Genomic DNA, 20,026 nt, shown 5'->3' on the forward strand with positions numbered 1-20,026 from the left:
TTTGGTGGATTGAAAAAAGACATGAAAGAAGAAAAAAAGGAAATAGAAACAGAAGCGACAAACAGGTAATGAATAGGAAGATGATAGTTTTAAACCTGAAGATAACAGTAATTATATTAAATGTATAGGCTAAGTCCTCCAATTAAAAACTATCATTCTAAATTCTAAAAAACAAATTGTGTGATGCTAATAAGAGACACCTTAAATATAAGGACATGGATAATTGAAAGTAAAAAATGAGAAAAAAGTTGCAATGAAAGATAGCTGATGTGGCTGTCTTGATGTCAGAGAAAATTAAGGTTAAAAAGTATTACTAGATATTAAGAATATTTCCTGTATTTAGATGGATCAGTTCACCAGGGAAATTCTAAATTTATTGCATCTAATAATATAATCTAAAAATATAAAAATAAACATAAATCAATAATCAATCTATCATCCAGCCTTGGGAATTCAGGAGAGGCTGAGAAGATGACTGAGACTGAGATAAGGATGGGATAAAGAGAGAAGAGTGGAGTTTCCAGGCAGAGAAGAATGAGGCTGGGTGGGGAAAGGATTGCCTGATGAGAGGATAGTTGGCAAAAGGGGGCTAGAAAAATACAAGAATCGTAGATGTGATATTCAAAAGATGAGACTTTTTTTCTGGAAACCAGGAAGTTATTGAGGTGTTAATAGATTTGATCAGATTTGTTTCCAGGAGGGCAACCTATGGGGGGGGGGGATGAATTGGAGGAGGGCAGGGCTGCCGCAGAGAGACCTAATTCAGTAACCCAGGTGAGATGATGTTGGCTGAGGCTGTGGAGATAGAAGGAAACAGATTTTAAAAATAAAGTGTGCCATGGCTTATGAAATGTTTAAAATTTTAGTAGTTTACTGGATTCTCTCTTGGATTGGTGAGCAGGAAACTTAGTAATAGACTTGAAGATTGTGTTACTTAAGGGAAATTTTTTAAACTGCAATTTTTTCTTTATGACTACAAAACCAACAAGGCAGTGTTGCCTTTCCTTTCCAAAGACCAGGTTTTGCCAGGTTGCTCTGGGATGATCATATAATCCTAAATTGGTTGTGTTTGTATTAGCAGAATGTAAAGTTGGAAGCAATTAAACACCCTTGACTTTCTCTCTTTCTCTTTTAGAGCTCCCTCCCTATGTTTTATTTTAGTTGATTTATTTTGATTAGGTAATCTGTAGGCAAATGCCCAAGTCTCTCCTCAAGGAATGTACATTATCTTAAGTCCATCTGGCAAACAGTATGATGTGGCTTCCCTGGCCAGGAACAACTTCTTAAACTGTATTTATTAATATTCTTTCTCAGACTTAAAATTCTGTCTTAAAAAAGAGACAGTAACCTATCAACTAATGATTTGTATGTCAATGTGGTTATTTGGCTTATTATCTACTCCTAATATAATGCATTTTTGTAAGGGAAGGAGCATTGTTTCTTCTGTTCAAGGCTATATCTCCCTGTACATGGATTGGTACTCAGCACATACCAGATGCTCAATCAATATTTATTGAATGAACAAATGAAGGAATATTTGTCCTAAATCAGATTCATTAAAATAAGGTGTTTCTTTTCATTTCAGTCTTATAGATATGTATTTTTTCATTTCAAGTTTGAAAGTCTGATATTAGAATGTTTGAAAGTAAGGTGATTATTTTTTATATTTGCAGGACTATCTCAAGCAGGTGCTGGACATTGATCTTCATGCCCAGATCCATTTTGGCAGGGTTTTTATGAAACCAGGGTATGAAAATCTTGTTATCTAATATGTGGGGTTGGTTTGACTTGCTTTGACTAACAAAGTGTTTAAATGCTTTCTTTTTATATTTTCTTCTATAGATTATTTATTCTAATGAAAGAAATAGTATTAGAGTTCTTTGCAAAGATGTATATCCTATCTGAAATAGGAATTCATCTTCTTTACAAATCACTGGGTTTGGTATAAACAAAGCAAAGCAATTTTCCAAACTTTCTCTCCCTTTAATTCCCACGTCTATGTCCTTCCTTTCCTTTTTCTCTTCATACTGTTTCTGTCTTTCATTTAAAGAACATTTTATTATGAAAACTCTCAAACATACACAAAAGCAAGGAGTGCAATGAAACCTCCATATCACCGTCACCCAACTTCAGTAACTAACAACTGTTTTCCATAATTGTTTTATCCTTCACCTTTTTGGGGGGACAGAGGGCTGGACTGTTTTAAAGCAAATTCTAGACATGTCATTTTAGTATACATCTCAAAATTAATACAACAGCAGTATTATTTTACATATTCACAATGGTATGATCTCACCAAACAAAATAAAAATTCCTTAATACCAACAAATACCCTCATCATATTAAAATTCCCCCAAATATTAAGGAAAATTATGCTTTCTTACATACTTTGTTTAAATTAATATTCAGGTCAAGCCTACTTATTGTATTTGGTTGTTAAATCTCTATTAAACAAGAACATTTATTTACTAACCCCTCTTTTTTTTGGTCATGCCATTGACTTGTTGAAGAAACTGATTGATTTGTCCTAATGAATGGATTTGGCTGATTGCTTCCTTGTGGTGGTGTCTAACTTATTCCTCTCTCTCTCCAGTATATTTTGTTCACTGGAAGTTAGTTCTAAAGGTTTGATTAGATTCAGACACAAAGTTTTTTCCTTTATAGAAATACTTACTGAATAATGTTTCCTACTGCTTCTTACTACCTCCAAGGAGGAAAGAAAAATAACCTCATACCTCAATCCTGCATATCATCTAAAAACTAATGACTTCTTAAGGAAGGGCTAATGGAGGTTCTGTAATCTATTGTAAATCCTCAAAGAATGCAAACACTGGTATTGATAATATATGTGTGGCTATGCCTTTAAGCAATAGCCTGCCTGTCCAGACGCTTGCTACTCTATAAACCTTTGATATTGATATAAACTCTTCGAAGGCCTCAGTGTGTGGGTGAGCATTCCAGTACACCTCCAAGCTGTCAGGGACACCACTAATGATGCTTTAGTTCAGAGTTATACTCTGATGGGTGCTCCTGTAAACCTTAGACAGATTAGAGGTGGAACTGCCCAGTTGTTAAAAGTGAGCCATGGGAACTAGCAGCAAATTCCAGAAGCCTTTTTTTAGGTGTCAAGCCAGCCCTCCTAATCTCCCTGATTTATTGGGTACCTCGTATCAGTTCTAGGACAGAGATCAGGCTTTACATTGAGATATAAAGTAAAGATTATCCCTAAAGCTAATAGAATTTAGAATGCTGGACATCGTATTTCTGCAGTTGCTCCTATATGGCTGCCGGCGACAAAGCCCTTTTACTATAGAAACTGTTGGATTAGGATCATTCTTATTACAAATGTTTTATCTTAAGCAAATATTATTATGCTGTGAATACACAGGCTTTTTTTTTTTTAAACCCTGTCTTCCTGAACAGTACTAATTTGATTAGGATACAGAGGACGTACCGAAAGTATGTCAATGTACTTCTCACTAACCTCCAAAACTGAGTTGATTGTTCCTCTGCAGTGAGAAAGAAACTGACATTACTTGCCCTCACCTCTAGAGAAGACATATTTGTATGATAGCTCTTATTTAAATTAATCTCAGCACCCATGCTGTATAATTTTGGTACTTGCTTTATTTTTAACCTATTATTTATCGCTTCTGCTATAGGAGTTTATCAGTTCCTACTGTTTATTCTCCTCCCTCAAAGTCATCACACTCTGTGACTTCAGTCATTATGTAAAAGCTATTACATTCTGATCTAGAGAGTAGAGGTGAACAGTAGGTGTTGAGTTCCAAGGAAATGGTTTTCCAGACACTAAGCAAAAACTTCACACTCCAGCAAGGACACTCACGATAGCAATGCACAGTAATAGAATGCTTTATTGTAAGGGAATCTTTTTAAAATGAATGTCTTTAGAGAAATCACAGTACCTGTGTGCAAGATTCAAAAGATGATTTAAATTGGCTTTAAATACAGTTGAAGGAAGGTGTTCTACATGCCCTCCTCATTCTTGTTATGTGTTAGTTTGCTCTAAAAACGTGGTTTAGAACTTTAAATGGGCTTTCTTTAATTGGCCAAAATTTTATACTGAAGATCAGAATTTAAAGGTAATTGCCACTTAATAGTAGAACAAGAAGAAATATAAAAAGCTCAAGAACAATTTAGCTTTGCTCTTCCCACACACCGCGCATTCAGAATGCAATTAACCTCTTTCATTTTAGAGACAGAGATACTCAAAAAGCATCTGGAGTATTATCAACCAGATCTACCAATCAGTTTTTATGGGTCCTCTACAGTGAACATAGTTGTTGTTGAGAATGTATCTTGGAAGTTATTTTTGTCACACAGTAACAATCATTGCCAAATAACGTATCTATAAATGGATATGACAGTCTAATCTCATTTTTCTAAAATACAGCAAAGAATCAGGAAGTAAGCAAAAAAATCCTCAGAGCCAAAAATAGATGTTTTTGTCCATATTAAGTCCATATAATAACACTTCACAGCATACCCTATGAAAGCCTTACCTAATTATGAGCCATAAAGTTAAAAAAAAAAAAAAACTTGGCTCAAATTTTTGTTCCTCCATTTAGTATATGAGTGATTCAGCCAGATTACTTAATCTCTGTGAGTTTCATTTTCCTCATCTATAAAATGAGACGATAATTGTCAACTCATGGAATTATTGTAAGAATTAAATGAAATAGTGGAAACTGCATACGTAACATGTCAATAAAAATCATAGTTAACATTTGTAAAAAAAATGAAATAGTGGATGTACTGCTTAGATGTTTCTTTTAAAATAGTAACTTCTGTTATTACTATTATTACTGTCATTCTAACAATATAACTCTCTGGTTATACTCAATTTTATTACCACTCTCTGGTTCCCAAACCTAAGACCAGCTTTAAGCATCAAGATGATGGCAATCTGGCATTAAGGGGACCCACAGAAAAAAAAGCCGTGGGCCATAAACAGACACAAGAACTATAGAAACAGCAGCGCGTGTTGTCATGTTGTGGTTTAATACCCCTGTGACCGAACATCACCATATCGTAGAGGAGTAGATGCAGTTAATAATGCTGGCTATGATTCATAAAAAATGTTCATGTTCAGAGTTCCCGTCAGGGCTCAGCGGTAATGAACCCTACTGGGATCCATGAGAACACAGGTTTGATCCCTGGCCTTGCTCAGTGTGGGTTAAGTATCCAGTATTGCAGTGAGCTGTGATGTAGGTCGCAAACACGGCTCAGATCCCACATTGCTGTAGCTGTGGCGTAGGCCGGCAGTTGTAGCTCCAATTCAACCCCTAGCCTGGGAATTTCCATATGTCACACATGTGCTCCCCCCCCCCCAAAAAAATGTTAATGTCTATTAACATTAAAATGAGTGAGCCATTTTTGAAAGACCAACCAGCAAAAATAGTAAAAAGAGGAATAACTTGGGTACTTAAAAGGGTAATTTTTCAGCTATATGGAAAGTTCAGCATTCCCTTAGAATTTTGCATCACTCATCTCATTAATGTAATAGAAACTTGAGCTGAAATTCTGTATGAAGGGCAGTCAGTGGGGAAAAAAATCGCTATTATTAACCACCCGCCCCCTTCGTGCCACTCACACTCATACCACTCTGCACTCCCCCTTGTCAGAACTCAAGAGAGGAAGTATAATTTGAGATTTTAAAATTACTGTTGCTTTAATTTTTTTCTAGGCATTGTATTTTATTTATTTTGACATTTCAAAAAACTCCCTTCTTAGGAGAGAGGCTTTTATGTTTATTGATGAGTATAGTCATAAAAGGCTGAGAAATACTCATCTTGAACAAATAGGCAGTTTTCTGATAGACGTGTCTTATCAAGTAGTCTTCTGATAATAAGAATAATTATCATTCTCCAACAGAAAAAAAATATATAGACATTATTAACTAGAGGGGTGGAGAAAATCTAGGATTTGGGATACACTTCTGTGACACTGGCAAGAAGGGAAAAAGAATAAAATTTAGAAAACCAGGAAGTTCGGTTACTTGAAAACAGAAGATGCTAAAAACAAATTAAGTTAAATGTTCTTGTAACACTTCAGGTTATAAAGGTTTAAAGGAGAGTCAACAGAGAAGTATTTTTACTAAGAACCAGGTAACAAGGAAACTAAAGTATTTCATTTACTTGTCAGATTGTTCAGCAGTTATTAACAGATAACGTCTTTTTCTCCTCTAGTCTGCCAACAACTTTTGCAACTTTGGATATTGATGGTGTAAGAAAAATAATCTTTGCACTACCAGGTAAGAATAATTGAAATCCTTTCTTTCCCTTTTCCTGGAGAAATAACCAAAATCTTTTTGTATCCTCTGCAGCTAGCTTTTAATACTATGTGATCTCAGGCAAATCACGTAACCTCTCTGAAGCTGTTTCTTCATCTATAAAATGGGGCTACCATCTTCTTCATAGGATCAGTGTGAGAGTCAAAATAGATAGTATCTTTCAAAGCATATGCCAAACCCCAAGATGATAATCAGGTGTTAGCTATCACTACATCTTTCTGGGGCACCCCTTTCCCCTTACAGGAAATTGGTCGAAGTTAGCAATATAACCACCTCCCACTACTACAAGTAATGTGCTCAAGGGGCCAAAGCACAATACATTAAATCACCATGCAAATACTAGTATAGAAAAATACAAAGCTGCCTCTGGTTCTTGCCAAGTTAAGACTGGTGGGGAAGAGCGACTGCACAGAAGAAGGGACTGCCAGTACTGGTGCTTCCTAGGCACATCCCAGCCTCCCATCAGTCTGACCATATCACTATCCCACCCTCTTCTGTGGGAACAGAAACTCATATGTTCAGATTGTAAAAAATCCAAAGTGGTTCGGTTTACAATTTTCAGACTCTGGCTGTGCATTTAAAGCCATGTTTTAAAGCCATTACTAATCTTGATAGATTTTTAAAGCAGAGTGGAAGTTTTATCTATCTACTTGCTATTTTTTTCAGCTTTTAATCCTCTGATCTGTAACTGTCCCATTTTTTATTTTTTGACATAGATTCCTTCAGAAATAACCTACTTACTCCTTTCCAATGTACAAGTCTGGTGGCTTTGGGATATTTATCTGCTTTTTTATATTAAATAAATCTCAAAATAGAGATAGAAAAGAAGACAGGCAGAAAATTCACAACTTTAAAAATATTTTTCAAGCCCCTACCTATAAGCGTAAAAGAGATTAGATTTCCATAATATAGGAAATTTTAAGAGAGAAGACATATAAATTTTAGTCCTCAAAATGTATCTGTGGTATGGAACTCCTTAGGGCCTTGAATATATCTCAGTACTCTGAAATGATTGTATAGAGAAACAAGATCCTCTTCCTGCCTTCAGTTTACCTGAAAGAAACTGTTTATATTGTCTACAGAAGATATAAGACTTGACCTACAAGGTATGTTGTAGTGAGAGCCTATTTTGCCATTACTCACTAAGTGTCATTGATCTGCCAAAGAAGTTAGAACTAAATAGCCTATTTTCAAAATGCTGCTTTATTTTGAGATCTCTGCTCAGCCCAAATGTGCCAAAAGAGGGCAGCAACAATTCACATGTTGATTGTAGAACCAGCGAAGTGGTTTTGATTGTCAGAATTTTGATTGTCAGATTTTGATTGTCGGAATTGGATTTCTACTTTCTTGAGGTTCTTGCATTTAAAGCCATTACTAAAACTGATAAGTTCTAAAGCAGCTTTATTTTGGTTTTTTTGTTTGTTTTTGTGTCGTTTCCAGGGCCACACCTGCGGCATATGGAGGTTCCCAGGCTAGGGGTCCAGTTGGAGCTACAGCTGCCCAGCCTACACCACAGCCACAACAACGCGGGATCCGAGCCGCTGAGCAAGGCCAGGGATCGAACCCTCAACCTCATGGTTCCTAGTCGGATTTGTTAACCACTGAACCATGACAGGAAGTCCTAAAGCAGCTTTAAAGTTTGATGTATCTACTTGCTCTTTTTTAACTTTTCCAAATTATTATACTAACGTGTTCACTATAAAAACATTAGAAAATATGGATAAGCGTTAAGAAATGTTATTCATAACCTCCTTCCCCCGAAATAGCTACTATTTGCAATTTTTTGGTGTTAGTCCTTCCAGTCCCTTTTCCTATATAAAGCAATTCATTTTTATAGATTAACTTTATAAAGCAGTATAAGAATTCTATAACCATTACTGAACAGTTGCTTTCTAATTTTTTCCTTTTTTTGCTTTTCCAGAAAAATGTTCATCTGTTTATATTTTGAGGCAAGGGGAAAGCAATTGATTCTCATTAAGAGTTTGCTGTTCTGTGGAACAACTCATTTTTTCTATTGAGATAATTAATGTCACTCCTCACTTTACAACTTAAAAATATCTATTCTTAACTGCTTTTGTGAGTAGAAGATAATTAAAGGTATGGTTTTAGCTAGTAACAAGCTAAACTGACCATTGCCTTTTATTTTGATGATGAAATTAGCAGCACATAGCCAGGCCAAGGGAACCTAAAATCTTATAACCATTCCCCGCCTCCCAGTGTGTGTGTGTGTGTGTGTGTGTGTGTGTACACTCACATACCACTATATAATTTATAAAAATCAGAATTTTAGAACCAGAGAGGATATTGAGAATCATAGAATCCAAATCTTTCATTTTGTGGATAAGTAAATTAGCCCCAGAAAGCTTTGGAACTCTTGCCAGGGTCACACAGCTTGGTTGTTAACAATACCACACAAGAAGCTAAATCTGTTATTCTTAGCTCAGTCATTTTTTTCATATCCCATCTTACCTCTCCCTGAAGTACATGATACACCGAAATTTCTGCTTGGAGAGGTACAATTGAATTCTTCAAATTTTTCTTGTAAGTCTAAAAGAGCTTGGTATTTATATTAATCTGCTCAGGCTTCCATATCAGAACAGCACAGACTAGGTGGCTTAAACAACAGACATTTATCCTCTCACAGTTCTGGAGACTAGAAGGTACCAGCAAGGTTGGTTTCTGTTGAGATCTTTCTTCCTTGCTTATAGATGGTCACCTCTCAATGTCTTCACATGGCCTTTCTTCTGTGTTTTTTTGTTTCTTTGTTTGGTGACTGGTCTTTTTTTTAGGGCCGCACCTGCTGCTTATGGAAGTTTTAAAGCTCCTGTCTCCAAATACAGTCACATTAGGGGTTAAGACTTCAGCATATGAAGGGGGGGTTACATGATCCAGTTCCTAACAGTGTTCATCTTCAAGTCCTTAACATTTGACATCGTTTAGTTTTATGTTTTTAATTTAAAGAAATTTCTGAGTAGAGGGGATTTTGTTTGAGTTTCTTTATGCTTATCCTACTTTCTAATTTTTTTCACTGAGCATGTATTACTATGGTAATTTTAGAACACTTAAAAAATAGCAAATACAAACTGCTTAGTAAAGGCTTTCAATGTATGGCTCTCAGGAAAGCAGAAATAAATGGTATTAAACAGCTTCTGTGCATCAGAAGTCTCTGCGTTTCACCAGTAGAGCCAAATATTTACACTTTCCATGGAATTTAGTTGACTGAAGCTCTACTGTGGCATCCTTTTGGATTCAAGGTAATTCTGAAGAGGAAGACTAGAGATTAGTCACTTCACACCCTATAATACCAGAAGGTATAGACAAGTCATAATTATTTGGCAGATTTTTCTGTATATACTATAAATAACTGCTTGGTTGACTTTCAGGGAATCCTGTGTCAGCTGTGGTCACCTGCAATCTCTTTGTTGTGCCTGCACTGAGAAAGATGCAAGGCATCTTGGATCCTCGGCCAACCATCATCAAAGCCAGGGTAATGTTTTCTAATAACCAGAAACCAAAATTGAAGCCTCATAGCAAATAAGGCTATGATTTTTTTTCACTGCCCCAAACAAACATCTAGAATTTTATAATAGTTTTGAGGGAAAATGTGGTTATATTCTCCTCAGGATAGAAAATGGAGGGAGAGGAGTCTGTTTTATCCCTTTCCACATTATTCCATTACTTCTAAGGTGAATAATTTTCTCCAGCTAGAAGTCCCCTTGGGAGTGGATATGTAATGACAAAATGGTCCATAGAATACTAAACTAACACCATACCTGTGTAGAAGGAGCAACGAGAATTCCCTTTCTCCTATGTAAATTTACAGAGAAGGATACTTTAACCTGGTCACTTTTTCTGTGACCCCCACCCCACTGATAAATTTTAAACACTTTAGAAAAAGACAAAGAACAAGAGACTGTAGTGAATCAGAAGGAAAGGGAAACCCCACAGTTTGGAAAAGGACTAAGACTGAGGAAATACACCTACAGCGAAAGTCACTCTGAAATTACAGTCCCCTTCTCCACCAACACTAACTTCAATTTGATTTACTGCTACTGCTCAATTATGTAACACACTGTATAACTAATGAACAATTTTCTTGGCAATGTAAACCACAATACCAAACCCGTACTTTCCTTTCTTTTAAGCTCTACTGAGGTGTAATTGATATACACAAATTGCATATATTTAATGTAGACATTTGGATGAGTTTGGACACCTGCAAACACCCATGAAAACATCACCATAATCAAGGGACTAAACATATCCATCACCTCCAAAAATTTCCTCCTGTTCTTTGATTTGTCTCTTTGTTTCATGGTGAGAACATTTAACATGAGAACTATCCTCTTAAAGTATCTTAAAGTGCTGTAACAATATGGTATAATTGTTAACCATAGGTACTATGTCATGTAGCAGATCCTGAGAACTTATTCACCTTCCCTAACAAACTTTACATCCATTGAGCAACAATTTCCCATTTCCTCCTCTCCTCAGCCCCTCACAACTACCATTCTATTCTTTGCCTCTGTGAGTCTGACTCTTTTAGATACCTCCTGTAAGTGAAGGCGTGCAATATTGATCCTTCTGAGACTGGCTTGTTTCACTTAGCATAATGTCCCCTATCTAGGTTTATCCATGTTGCTGCATGGAAAACACTATGAAGGTTCCTCAGAAATTAAAAATAGACCTACCACATGATCCAACAGTGCCACTTCTGAGTATATATATAAAAGAATTGAAATAAGGATCTCAAAGAGATATTTGCACACCCATGTTCACTGTAGCTTTATTCACCATAGCAAAGATATGGAAACAACCCAAATGTCCAACAACAGATGAATGGGTGAGGAAAATGAAGTGCATGTGTACAATGAAACATTATTCACCTTTTAAAAAGATCAGTCATTGATCATCAAAAGATATTATTGGATGCTTGTTATATAAGAATATTATGACCTATGATATTGAAAATGGTAGAACTGGAGAGTTCCCACTGTGGTGCAGCAGAACAAATCCAACCAGTATCCGTGAGGATACAGATTCAATCCCTGGCCTTGCTCAGTATGTCGGGGATCTGGAGTTGCCGTGAGCTGTGGTGTAGGTTCCAGATGCAACTCACATCCCGCATTGCTGTGGCTGTGGCTTAGGCCAGCAGCTGCAGCTCTGATTTGATCCCTAGCCTGGGAACTTCCATATGCTGCAGCCCTAAAAAGCAAAAAAAAAAAAAAAAAAAAAGAGAGAGAAATGTAAAAAGTGATAGAACTGTCTATGATTTATAAGAAATGTAAACCAGTTTTTTTTATTATTAGGAGATGAAAAATGTAACTAGGTTGTAAAAACCTTGGAAAAATTAATTTGAAACTGATCTGTACCAGCATGTGCAAGAATTTTAATGTTAACATGATAAATTTTAGACAGATGATTTATAGGGCAGATAAGCACAAAAATCTTTCTGGTAGACTAATGAAATTGGTGCCTCATAACTTCTCTAGTACTTTTAAAAGTTAGTATGAAGCTGCTTTAACCACTCTCTGGAAGCTTTGACCAGACTTTAGCAGAGTCCAGGCTCTCAACACTAACCAGGGCCTGGAGCGTGTCACCTTCAGCCTCCACCCAAATAGACTCCCTTTGTTCATCTGTTTTCTCACAAACTCTCTTCTCCAATCTGTGCAGCTCTCAATCCAATTTCTTCCCCCCAATCTTCTGGCGCTTTCACTTTCCCCTCATTATGAGCGCAATCAGACTTTCCCAAGACATTCAGGTCTTTGGCAATTGTCTATAAGTTTTTCTCTCTGCTTCACCTGTTATCAGTTGCTCGATGTCCATAATTCTAAATAACTTTACTTCTACTTTAGCAGCTCACACACACACATCCTTTACAATACGTTGAACTGCTCCATCTCAAAAATCACCAACTCTGCCATAAAATTTAACAATGCCAAGTTACCTACCAGTAGATATAAAAGAATAGAAACCCCCCTGCCCTTTTCCCTCATCCACAAGCCCCTTTTGATTTTACTCTCAACCAACCAAAATCCTATGGTGTATCACTTCACTTCAGTGTTTTTCTAGAACCCTCGATTTTTTTTTTTTTTTTTTTGCCTCTCCTTTCTTCCACTACAGTCACTCAATGAATCCGCAAACTTGGGTCAGTCTTCTCTTTTTTGTCCTTCACATTTATTCCCAGGCTATTGAATACTAGAGAAGTGTGTACAGCTGTTGAAATTATCACTTTCAATTTGCAAATCTAGCAGAGGCCAAAATTCCCCTTGGTCCTTTTGTATCCTATGGATCAGCTTTTTTCATTCCTTACTGCAGTTTTCCAAATCTTCACCTCTCTCCTTAAGCCCCTTCCACCATCCACATCCCCTGTGTTTTGTAGCCGTTTGAATGATGACTCCAACATTTAATGGTTTCCCTTCTTCTAGTACTGCCTCCTTTTCAATGAATTTTCTGTAAGTCTAGTCATGGCAGAATATCCAATTAAAATTCTTCAGTGCTTCCCATGACCCCAGGGTTAAATCCAAACTGCTCAAGAGAACATAGGAGGCCCTCCATCCCAAGTTCTGTTTTCCCCTCCAGCTTCATCTGCTTCCCATCCTGTATACTGACTATACCAGGCTATTTACTGCTTCCAGAGTGGACATGAGATCTCCTCCATAGAAGGTTCTTTCCTAGCCACCCCATCTCTTTTCTCAGCTTGCAAAATTCCTTCATGGTTAAGACAGGCATCATGCCCTTTGTGCCCTCTGTGAAGCCTTTCTCAATGTCCCTAAAAAGGGTCAATTATATACTTCTTTATTCCCTTTTATACTGTGTAAATAGCTCTGTGATAATATTATTACACTGTATCTGCAACTATTTACCATATTAGATAATTCTTGAGGTCATTTGTCTATAAGATTGGACAGGACAAAGAGAAAGGACAAAATATTCTCCCTTTTTTTTACCTTTTTTTTTCTTTTTCTTTTCTTTTTTTTTTTTTTTTTAGGGCTGCACCTGCAACATATGGAAGTTCCTGTGCTAGGGGTCAAATCGGAGCTGCAGCTGCTGGCCTGTGCCACAGCCCCAGCAATGCCAGACCCAAGGCACATCTGCAACATACACCGCAGCTTAAGGCCATGCCAAATCTTTAACCCACTGAGCAAAGCCAGGGGTCAAACCCACATCCTCATGAATATTATGTCAGGTTCCTAACCTGGTGAGCTGCAATGGGAACTCTGCTCCCCTTTTTAAAATTATTTTTTTTTAGAGCACATTTTAGGTTCATGATGGTCACCGGCGGAGAAGGCTTTGATGCATGTCCACATATCATTGACTGTATCCTGTAATATGCAACGGCACAGCTAGTTTTTCTGATTTGGATAACAGTTGATCTGTATAGTCAACATCTCGAACTATATTTCAAAAGAATTTAAATACCTTTTAAAGAAAAAAAAAACACCTAAAAATGAATCTTAACAGACAACTCTATTCTGATTATATCAAAGCAAATTTTTCCTTTCTCGCAAATTGCTTTGTGTGTTCAATGCTAGGTCTGATAGCGATAGCTTTAGTAGACAGCAGTAGGTGCCTGCAGAACTTGTGTTTTTTTTTCATATGAATGGGTAGCTGAATAGTACCTCAGTAAGTCTTTACTGGATGGATGGATAGAGAAACAGACAGATGACACACAGATAAATGAATATTGAGCTTTTTTGTTTGTTTGGGTCTACCTCCTTTATTTTCCATGTTAAAATATCTGCTTTGATTTCTCAATTCATAGGTCAAAGGTAAAATTGACTTCAAAAGTAGACTTTATATTTTTCATCTTCCTCTTCCCTGCACAAATACCAATGTCTTGGCCTTATTTTCTCTTTTCACCAGAGCAACCCAACCTCAGGACTTCCTGTATTAAGAACATAAGGTGGCAGTGGTGGAAACAGCGGAATGCCAAGATATTTTTCATGTCCATTTCACTCTTTGCACAACCACCACCACCGTGGAGTTCCAAGAGATGATCAGGTGATCAAGTTTGTTTTCTTTTCCTCTTTTTTCTACAGTTATCTTGTGATGTAAAACTGGATCCTCGCCCAGAATACCATCGGTGTATACTGACTTGGCATCACCAAGAACCACTGCCTTGGGCACAGAGTACAGGTGAGTCATTCACACCTGTAGGTATCTCTATGCACCTGTTCCATTAAAACACAAATTTATATATAACCTCCTTCCTGGAGTATCCCTAATTTTGTAATTATTGTACGTTTTCCCTTTTGAAAGATTAGATGTTCAATTATTCCTATACAGTGTAGCATCATAGGACAAGAGAAAAAGAATAATAATGGTTTAGTTATTCCATGGAACCATATTTTCTAGATAAACATTTGGAATAAAATCTAGAATTACGGAATATTTTTATCTGTTTGTTCCATGAGTAAGTTCTGAGCATAATTTTGGTTTTAAGAAAAGGAGGGGACTATGGCTCTGCCACCTGAAATGTGAGATCAGTTGTAGTGTGATTCTCTGTAGCCTTTACTATACCCTAGATATTGGTAAAATCCAAGGACTGAGAGATCAATATTGATAATTCAGAGTTCTGCAGCTACTTCCTCTAGACTTTAGACTTTCATCCCAAACTTCTCTTGTCCTATTTTACCTGACTTTAGATGCAACTCCAAAAAAAAAAAAGTTAACTGAAAGTCCTGTCAAGTGCCAACATCAGCTAACGCAGTGACTAAGTATGTGGGCTTTACTATCAGAGACTTGCATTCAGTTTGGCCACCAATTAGTAGGACCATAGGCAAGTTATCTCACCTCTTTTTGAGTCTTTGAGAATATAAGGAAAATGCCTATCACCTTGTCTGGTACTTAGAAAATACTAAAGAAATGGTAGCCACTGCAGTTGTTATCATTATTATTGTGATAGGTTTTAAAAGCCTATCTTTTCACTGGTTTTTTGTTTTGTTTTTGGTTTTGTTTTTGTTTTCAGCGCCATGCTTGTAGCATATGGAAGTTCCCAGGCTAGGGGTTGAATTGGAGCTACAGCTGCCAACCTGCACCACAGCCACAGCAACTCGAGATCCGAGTCATGTCTGCGACCTACACCACAGCTCATGGCAACACTGGATCCTTAACCCACTGAGCAAGGCCAATGATCGAACCTGCATCCTCTTGGATACTAGTTGGGTTCATTACTGCTGAGCCACAATGGGAACTTCCAAAGTCTCTCTTTTCAGATACACATCACATTTTAGCCTGAATTGAGAAATTCTGTGGCATTTTCCTTAATGCTATAAAAGTTTGGTTTTGTTCTTTTAAGCAATAATTTCTAATGTTTATTTTTAAAGTTCAGTGAGAAGGTAGCAGGATACAGTAGCAAGGTCATCTGTAAAAGGTACTGGGAAGCCTGATCATCTGTCTTCATCTTGAAGACCTGTGTTTCTGTTCATCGGCTTTTATTTGGAAAAGAACTACAAGGGCTCCACATGTGTACACTGTGATGCTGGTGCTGCTGTAATGAGAGTATTTCCTCCTAGGTAATCAGATGAGCAGCCGTCTGATGAGCATGCGCAGCGCCAATGGATTGTTGATGCTTCCTCCAAAGACAGAGCAGTACGTGGAGCTCCACAAGGGCGAGGTGGTGGATGTCATGGTCATCGGCCGGCTATGATGGTCACCGGGGGAGAAAGCTTTGATGCATGTCCACATATCATTGACTGTATCCTGTAATATGCAACGGCACAGCTAGTTTTTCTGATTTGGATAACAGTTGATCTGTATAGTCAACATCTCGAACTATATTTCAAAAGAATTTAAATACCTTTTAAAGAAAAAAAAAACACCTAAAAATGAATCTTAACAGACAACTCTATTCTGATTATATCAAAGCAAATTTTTCCTTTCTCGCAAATTGCTTTGTGTGTTCAATGCTAGGTCTGATAGCGATAGCTTTAGTAGACAGCAGTAGGTGCCTGCAGAACTTGTGTTTTTCTCATCTTTAAAATACAACTACTTATGCTCTTAAATCAAGGCTGTCTGCTTATTTATACTAGCGTAGGCAACACTTGGATTTCCCTTCTTAGTATGCTTCATACCCGCTTTACAGAGAGCTTTTGCTTGTTCTTTATCATGTATCTCGTGTTTATGTGCACAGTGCCAAATGAAGAGTGACTGGGTGGCGGCCCTGCCCTGCCTCAAGGAGAACCATCCCTGCAAAGCGTCCGGGAGGTTTCTCGTCCCAGTAGCCTCACGGCACAGTACTCTTGGGCAGTAACTGGATACCTTTTATTTGAAAAAACAAACTGGGGGAAAAAATGCTTCCTTAATTGCTGACAGCCTTTTTAACCAATACATTTAAAATTGTACAGAACAAAAAATAAAATCAAAGACTGATCTTGTACAGATATTAGTGTTACCAGCATTCATGTGGAAATCAAAAGCAAAGAAAAATAATGTTAAACAACTCTGTACCATAACATTTTCTGTAATGATACTGAAACTTAATGAATAAAAAAAAAAAATCCTTGATCATTATTTAAAATCCATTGTGTTGGCCTTGTTATTAAAAAAGGAGAAGATCATTATGCCATTCTGATGGGGTTCTGCCTGGAGAAAAGAAATAGTCAAGATGGCTTAGCAAGGTTAAGTGCTATCAAGGAGATTTAAAATGTGATAAAAGGAATTCCCATCAAGGCTCAGCAGAAACGAATCTATTATCCATGAGGACACAGGTTTGATCCCTGGCCTTGCTCAGTGGGTTAAGGATCTGGCGTTGCCATGAACTGTGGTGCGTGTTGTAGACGTGGCTTGGATTCCACATTGCTATGGCGGTGGTGTAGGTCACCAGCTACAGCTCTGATTCGACCCCTAGCCTGGGAACCTCCATATGCCACGGGTGCAGCCCTAAAAAGATAAATAGACAGATTAAATAAATAAATAAATAATATGACCATATTTTACTGTAGCATTGAACAAATATAGCTTGGAAAGTAGAAGAGAACCTGGGGTTGGTCTGATCTTTCTAGTTATTGCTGGAGAATAGTGAGAAAATTTAGAGGAAAGAGTTGATAACTTGCACAAAAACTAAATTTTTATTTCAGATGTCATGAAAACAATTTTCAAACAGTTTTTTGGAGTGGAGGAGGACAATAAGTAATGAACCAGAAAATTGCAGATGAGTACCTAGGTAATTTTTTTTATCATGTTTGGAAATGAGAAATGGGAAACATCTGTACTGACCATAGAACATACAATAATTAATATGTTGTCTATGGTGGCTTCTGTAATAAAAAGTTAGGGGTACTTTTCAAACAGTAGTGACGGGACATTAACTACGCTGTAGAATATACTTAGTAAAGCAAAACAACAAAAATTAGCCTACTAGTAAACAAGGTACCAAGTGATAATGATGAATAAAGCAAGTTGTAAGCAATAAATATTTAATACTGATATTTGGTATTTCCAGAGTTGAAAATAAAATGTTCTAAATTTTAAATTTACTTTATATTTTCAGCTAAAGAAGATAAGGTCAATTAATAGAGATCAAATGAAAGCCCATCCAAAGAGTTCTTTACCTACATTCATCCAAGAAATATTTATTAAGGATCTACTGTGTGCCTGAGTACAAGGTATATGATGCGATATTATCTACAAGGATGAATAGGAATAGTTGCTAGCACTACACTCCCTCAAGGAAGGTCATAAAAACATGCGAATAAGCATTACATTTGATATGTTTGATAATATGTGGTGGAGTGTTCAGAATATAATGAATGCTATAATTCAACTTCAAAGAGTTGAGGGAGTTCAAATCTGAACCTTCTCCAAGGTAAGATTTCAAGATGGCATTTTAGTGGATCTTGAAGTAAAGGTAGAATTTTAAAGGTGATAATGCAGGAAGAAGGGTATACAACTAATAATTATTATTGTTTTTATTATAGAATGTAAAATCCATAAGGGCCATGATTTTTGTTTGTTTTGTTTCCCGATATTATCCCAAGTCCTTAGAGTTCCTGGCATATGTATAGGCATCAGTCAATATCTGTTCAATGAAAAACATCATACAGGGAGCTTACTTTGTGCCAGGCACTTTTCTAAGCACTTTTCATATGTTTAAATTTCACAACAACCTTGTAAGTGTTATTATTCCTATTATAGTTGAGGAAACTGAGGCACAGAGAGGCTACAAAATTTGTCGATGGTCACACAGCCAATAAAAGGAGAGGCCAGGGTTCAAATTTGGCACTCTGGCTTAAGCGTCCATATTCTCAAACACTAAGCCGTAGAAATAGGAAGCTGATATATTTGTAAGGCCAAAAAAGTATGTTTGCTGCCCAAACTATGAAGTTTTTGACTACCAAGTTAAGGAGTCTAACTTTATTCTATAGGCAATTAAACTGTTAGAGATTTCTAGTCAGGGAAGTGTTAGGCTCAGAACTATCCTTTTTGGAAAACTGCTCTGGCAGCATTGAATTGGATAGACTGGATTGGGGGAAACTGGAGCGAGACATCAATTAAGAAGTGATTGTGACTGCAGCTGAGGGGTGATGACAGCCTTAGCCATAGGGATGGAAGTGATGGTGATGAGAAGGTCATGACAGATGAGTGTGCCTGTGGACATAAAGAACAGAAAGAATTTTACGACTGATTACAATTTTGAAAAGGAAGAGGAGTAAGAGATCATTCAAAGTCTTTAGTCTTGGTTAACTGAGAAGATGTTTAACAACAACAACAAAGTCAGAAAAGTGGATGTGGAGAAGCTGGTAACTTTGCACATGTGTCTGAGATGCCAGAGGAGCACTAAGGTAGCTGTGTCCTGCTGGCATCTGAAAGTATAGGTTAGAAGTTCACAAAAGGGATACTGGCTGTATTTAATCTTGGGGATCATTCACATAAAGGTGGTATTCGAAATGGAAGGTAGACAGGAAAGATTATCAGGGAAGGGCTTGCCAAGAAAAGAGGACAGGGCCTTGGGGAACACCTAATTTTGGAGTGTTGTGGAGGAAAGCCAAGAATGGCATGAAAGGAAGAGCAATTTGTAAAAGAGGGGAGGAAAAAAGGGTAGTATAATGTTCCAAGAACAGGGAGGAGCATTTAAACAAGGAAGGATAGTCAACTGTCAACAAAAAAATGTCAAGAAAGGAGTTCCCACGGCAGCTCAGCAGTAATGAACCCTACTAGGATCCATGAGAATGTGGGTTCAATCCCAGGCCTCGCTCAGTAGGTTAAGGATCCAGCATTACCGTGAGCTATTGTGTAGGTCACTGACGCAGCTCGGATCCTGCGTTGCTGTGGCGTAGGCAGCAGCTACAGCTCCAGTTCAACCCCTAGCCTGGGAACTTCCAATGCTGCGGGTGCAGCCCTAAAAAAAAGAAAAGAAAAGAAAAGAAAAATATTTAGAAAGATGAGGGCTCAAAGGAATTTACTGATCAGGCAATCATTTGTGAACTGGTAGAGTGCAATTTCAATAGTGGGTTAAAGGCAAAAGCCAGATGGCAAAATAGAAACCATGACTATGAGTTATTTGGAATTTGGGCTTAAAAAAAGAAAGGTAGACACAGGATGATGTGAAGATGGAGAAAAGATTTTTGTTTGTGGAGGTTTCTTGTGTCTCAGCAGGTTAAGGATCTGGCATTGTCACTGCTGTGTCTCTGGTTACAGCTGTGGTATGGATTCCATCCCTGCCCCAGGAACTTTAACATGCTGCAGGCATGACTCTCTTCCCACCAAAAA

General features: G+C 37.4%; 1 protein-coding gene across 5 annotated transcripts in view; it reads left to right on the plus strand.

Annotated features, from left to right (window-relative positions):
• The window catches only part of GPHN (gephyrin), a 554,831-nt gene extending 538,004 nt beyond the window's left edge, over positions 1-16,827 (plus strand). For 2 of the 5 annotated variants that reach the window (XM_047797836.1, XM_047797835.1), the window contains exons 19-23: positions 1,674-1,747; positions 6,210-6,274; positions 9,697-9,800; positions 14,356-14,452; positions 15,832-16,826. In XM_047797836.1, the coding sequence (XP_047653792.1) occupies positions 1,674-1,747; positions 6,210-6,274; positions 9,697-9,800; positions 14,356-14,452; positions 15,832-15,965 (474 nt within the window). In that variant the 3' untranslated portion in view covers positions 15,966-16,826. Of the gene's footprint in view, positions 1-1,673; positions 1,748-6,209; positions 6,275-9,696; positions 9,801-14,355; positions 14,453-15,831 lie in introns of all 5 variants that reach the window. The other 3 variants (XM_047797837.1, XM_047797833.1, XM_047797834.1) reach the window with 2 other exon arrangements.
• The last annotated feature ends 3,199 nt before the right edge of the window (positions 16,828-20,026 follow it).

This window comes from Phacochoerus africanus, chromosome 9 (assembly GCF_016906955.1).
Source record: "Phacochoerus africanus isolate WHEZ1 chromosome 9, ROS_Pafr_v1, whole genome shotgun sequence".
Classification (NCBI taxonomy): domain Eukaryota; kingdom Metazoa; phylum Chordata; class Mammalia; order Artiodactyla; family Suidae; genus Phacochoerus; species Phacochoerus africanus.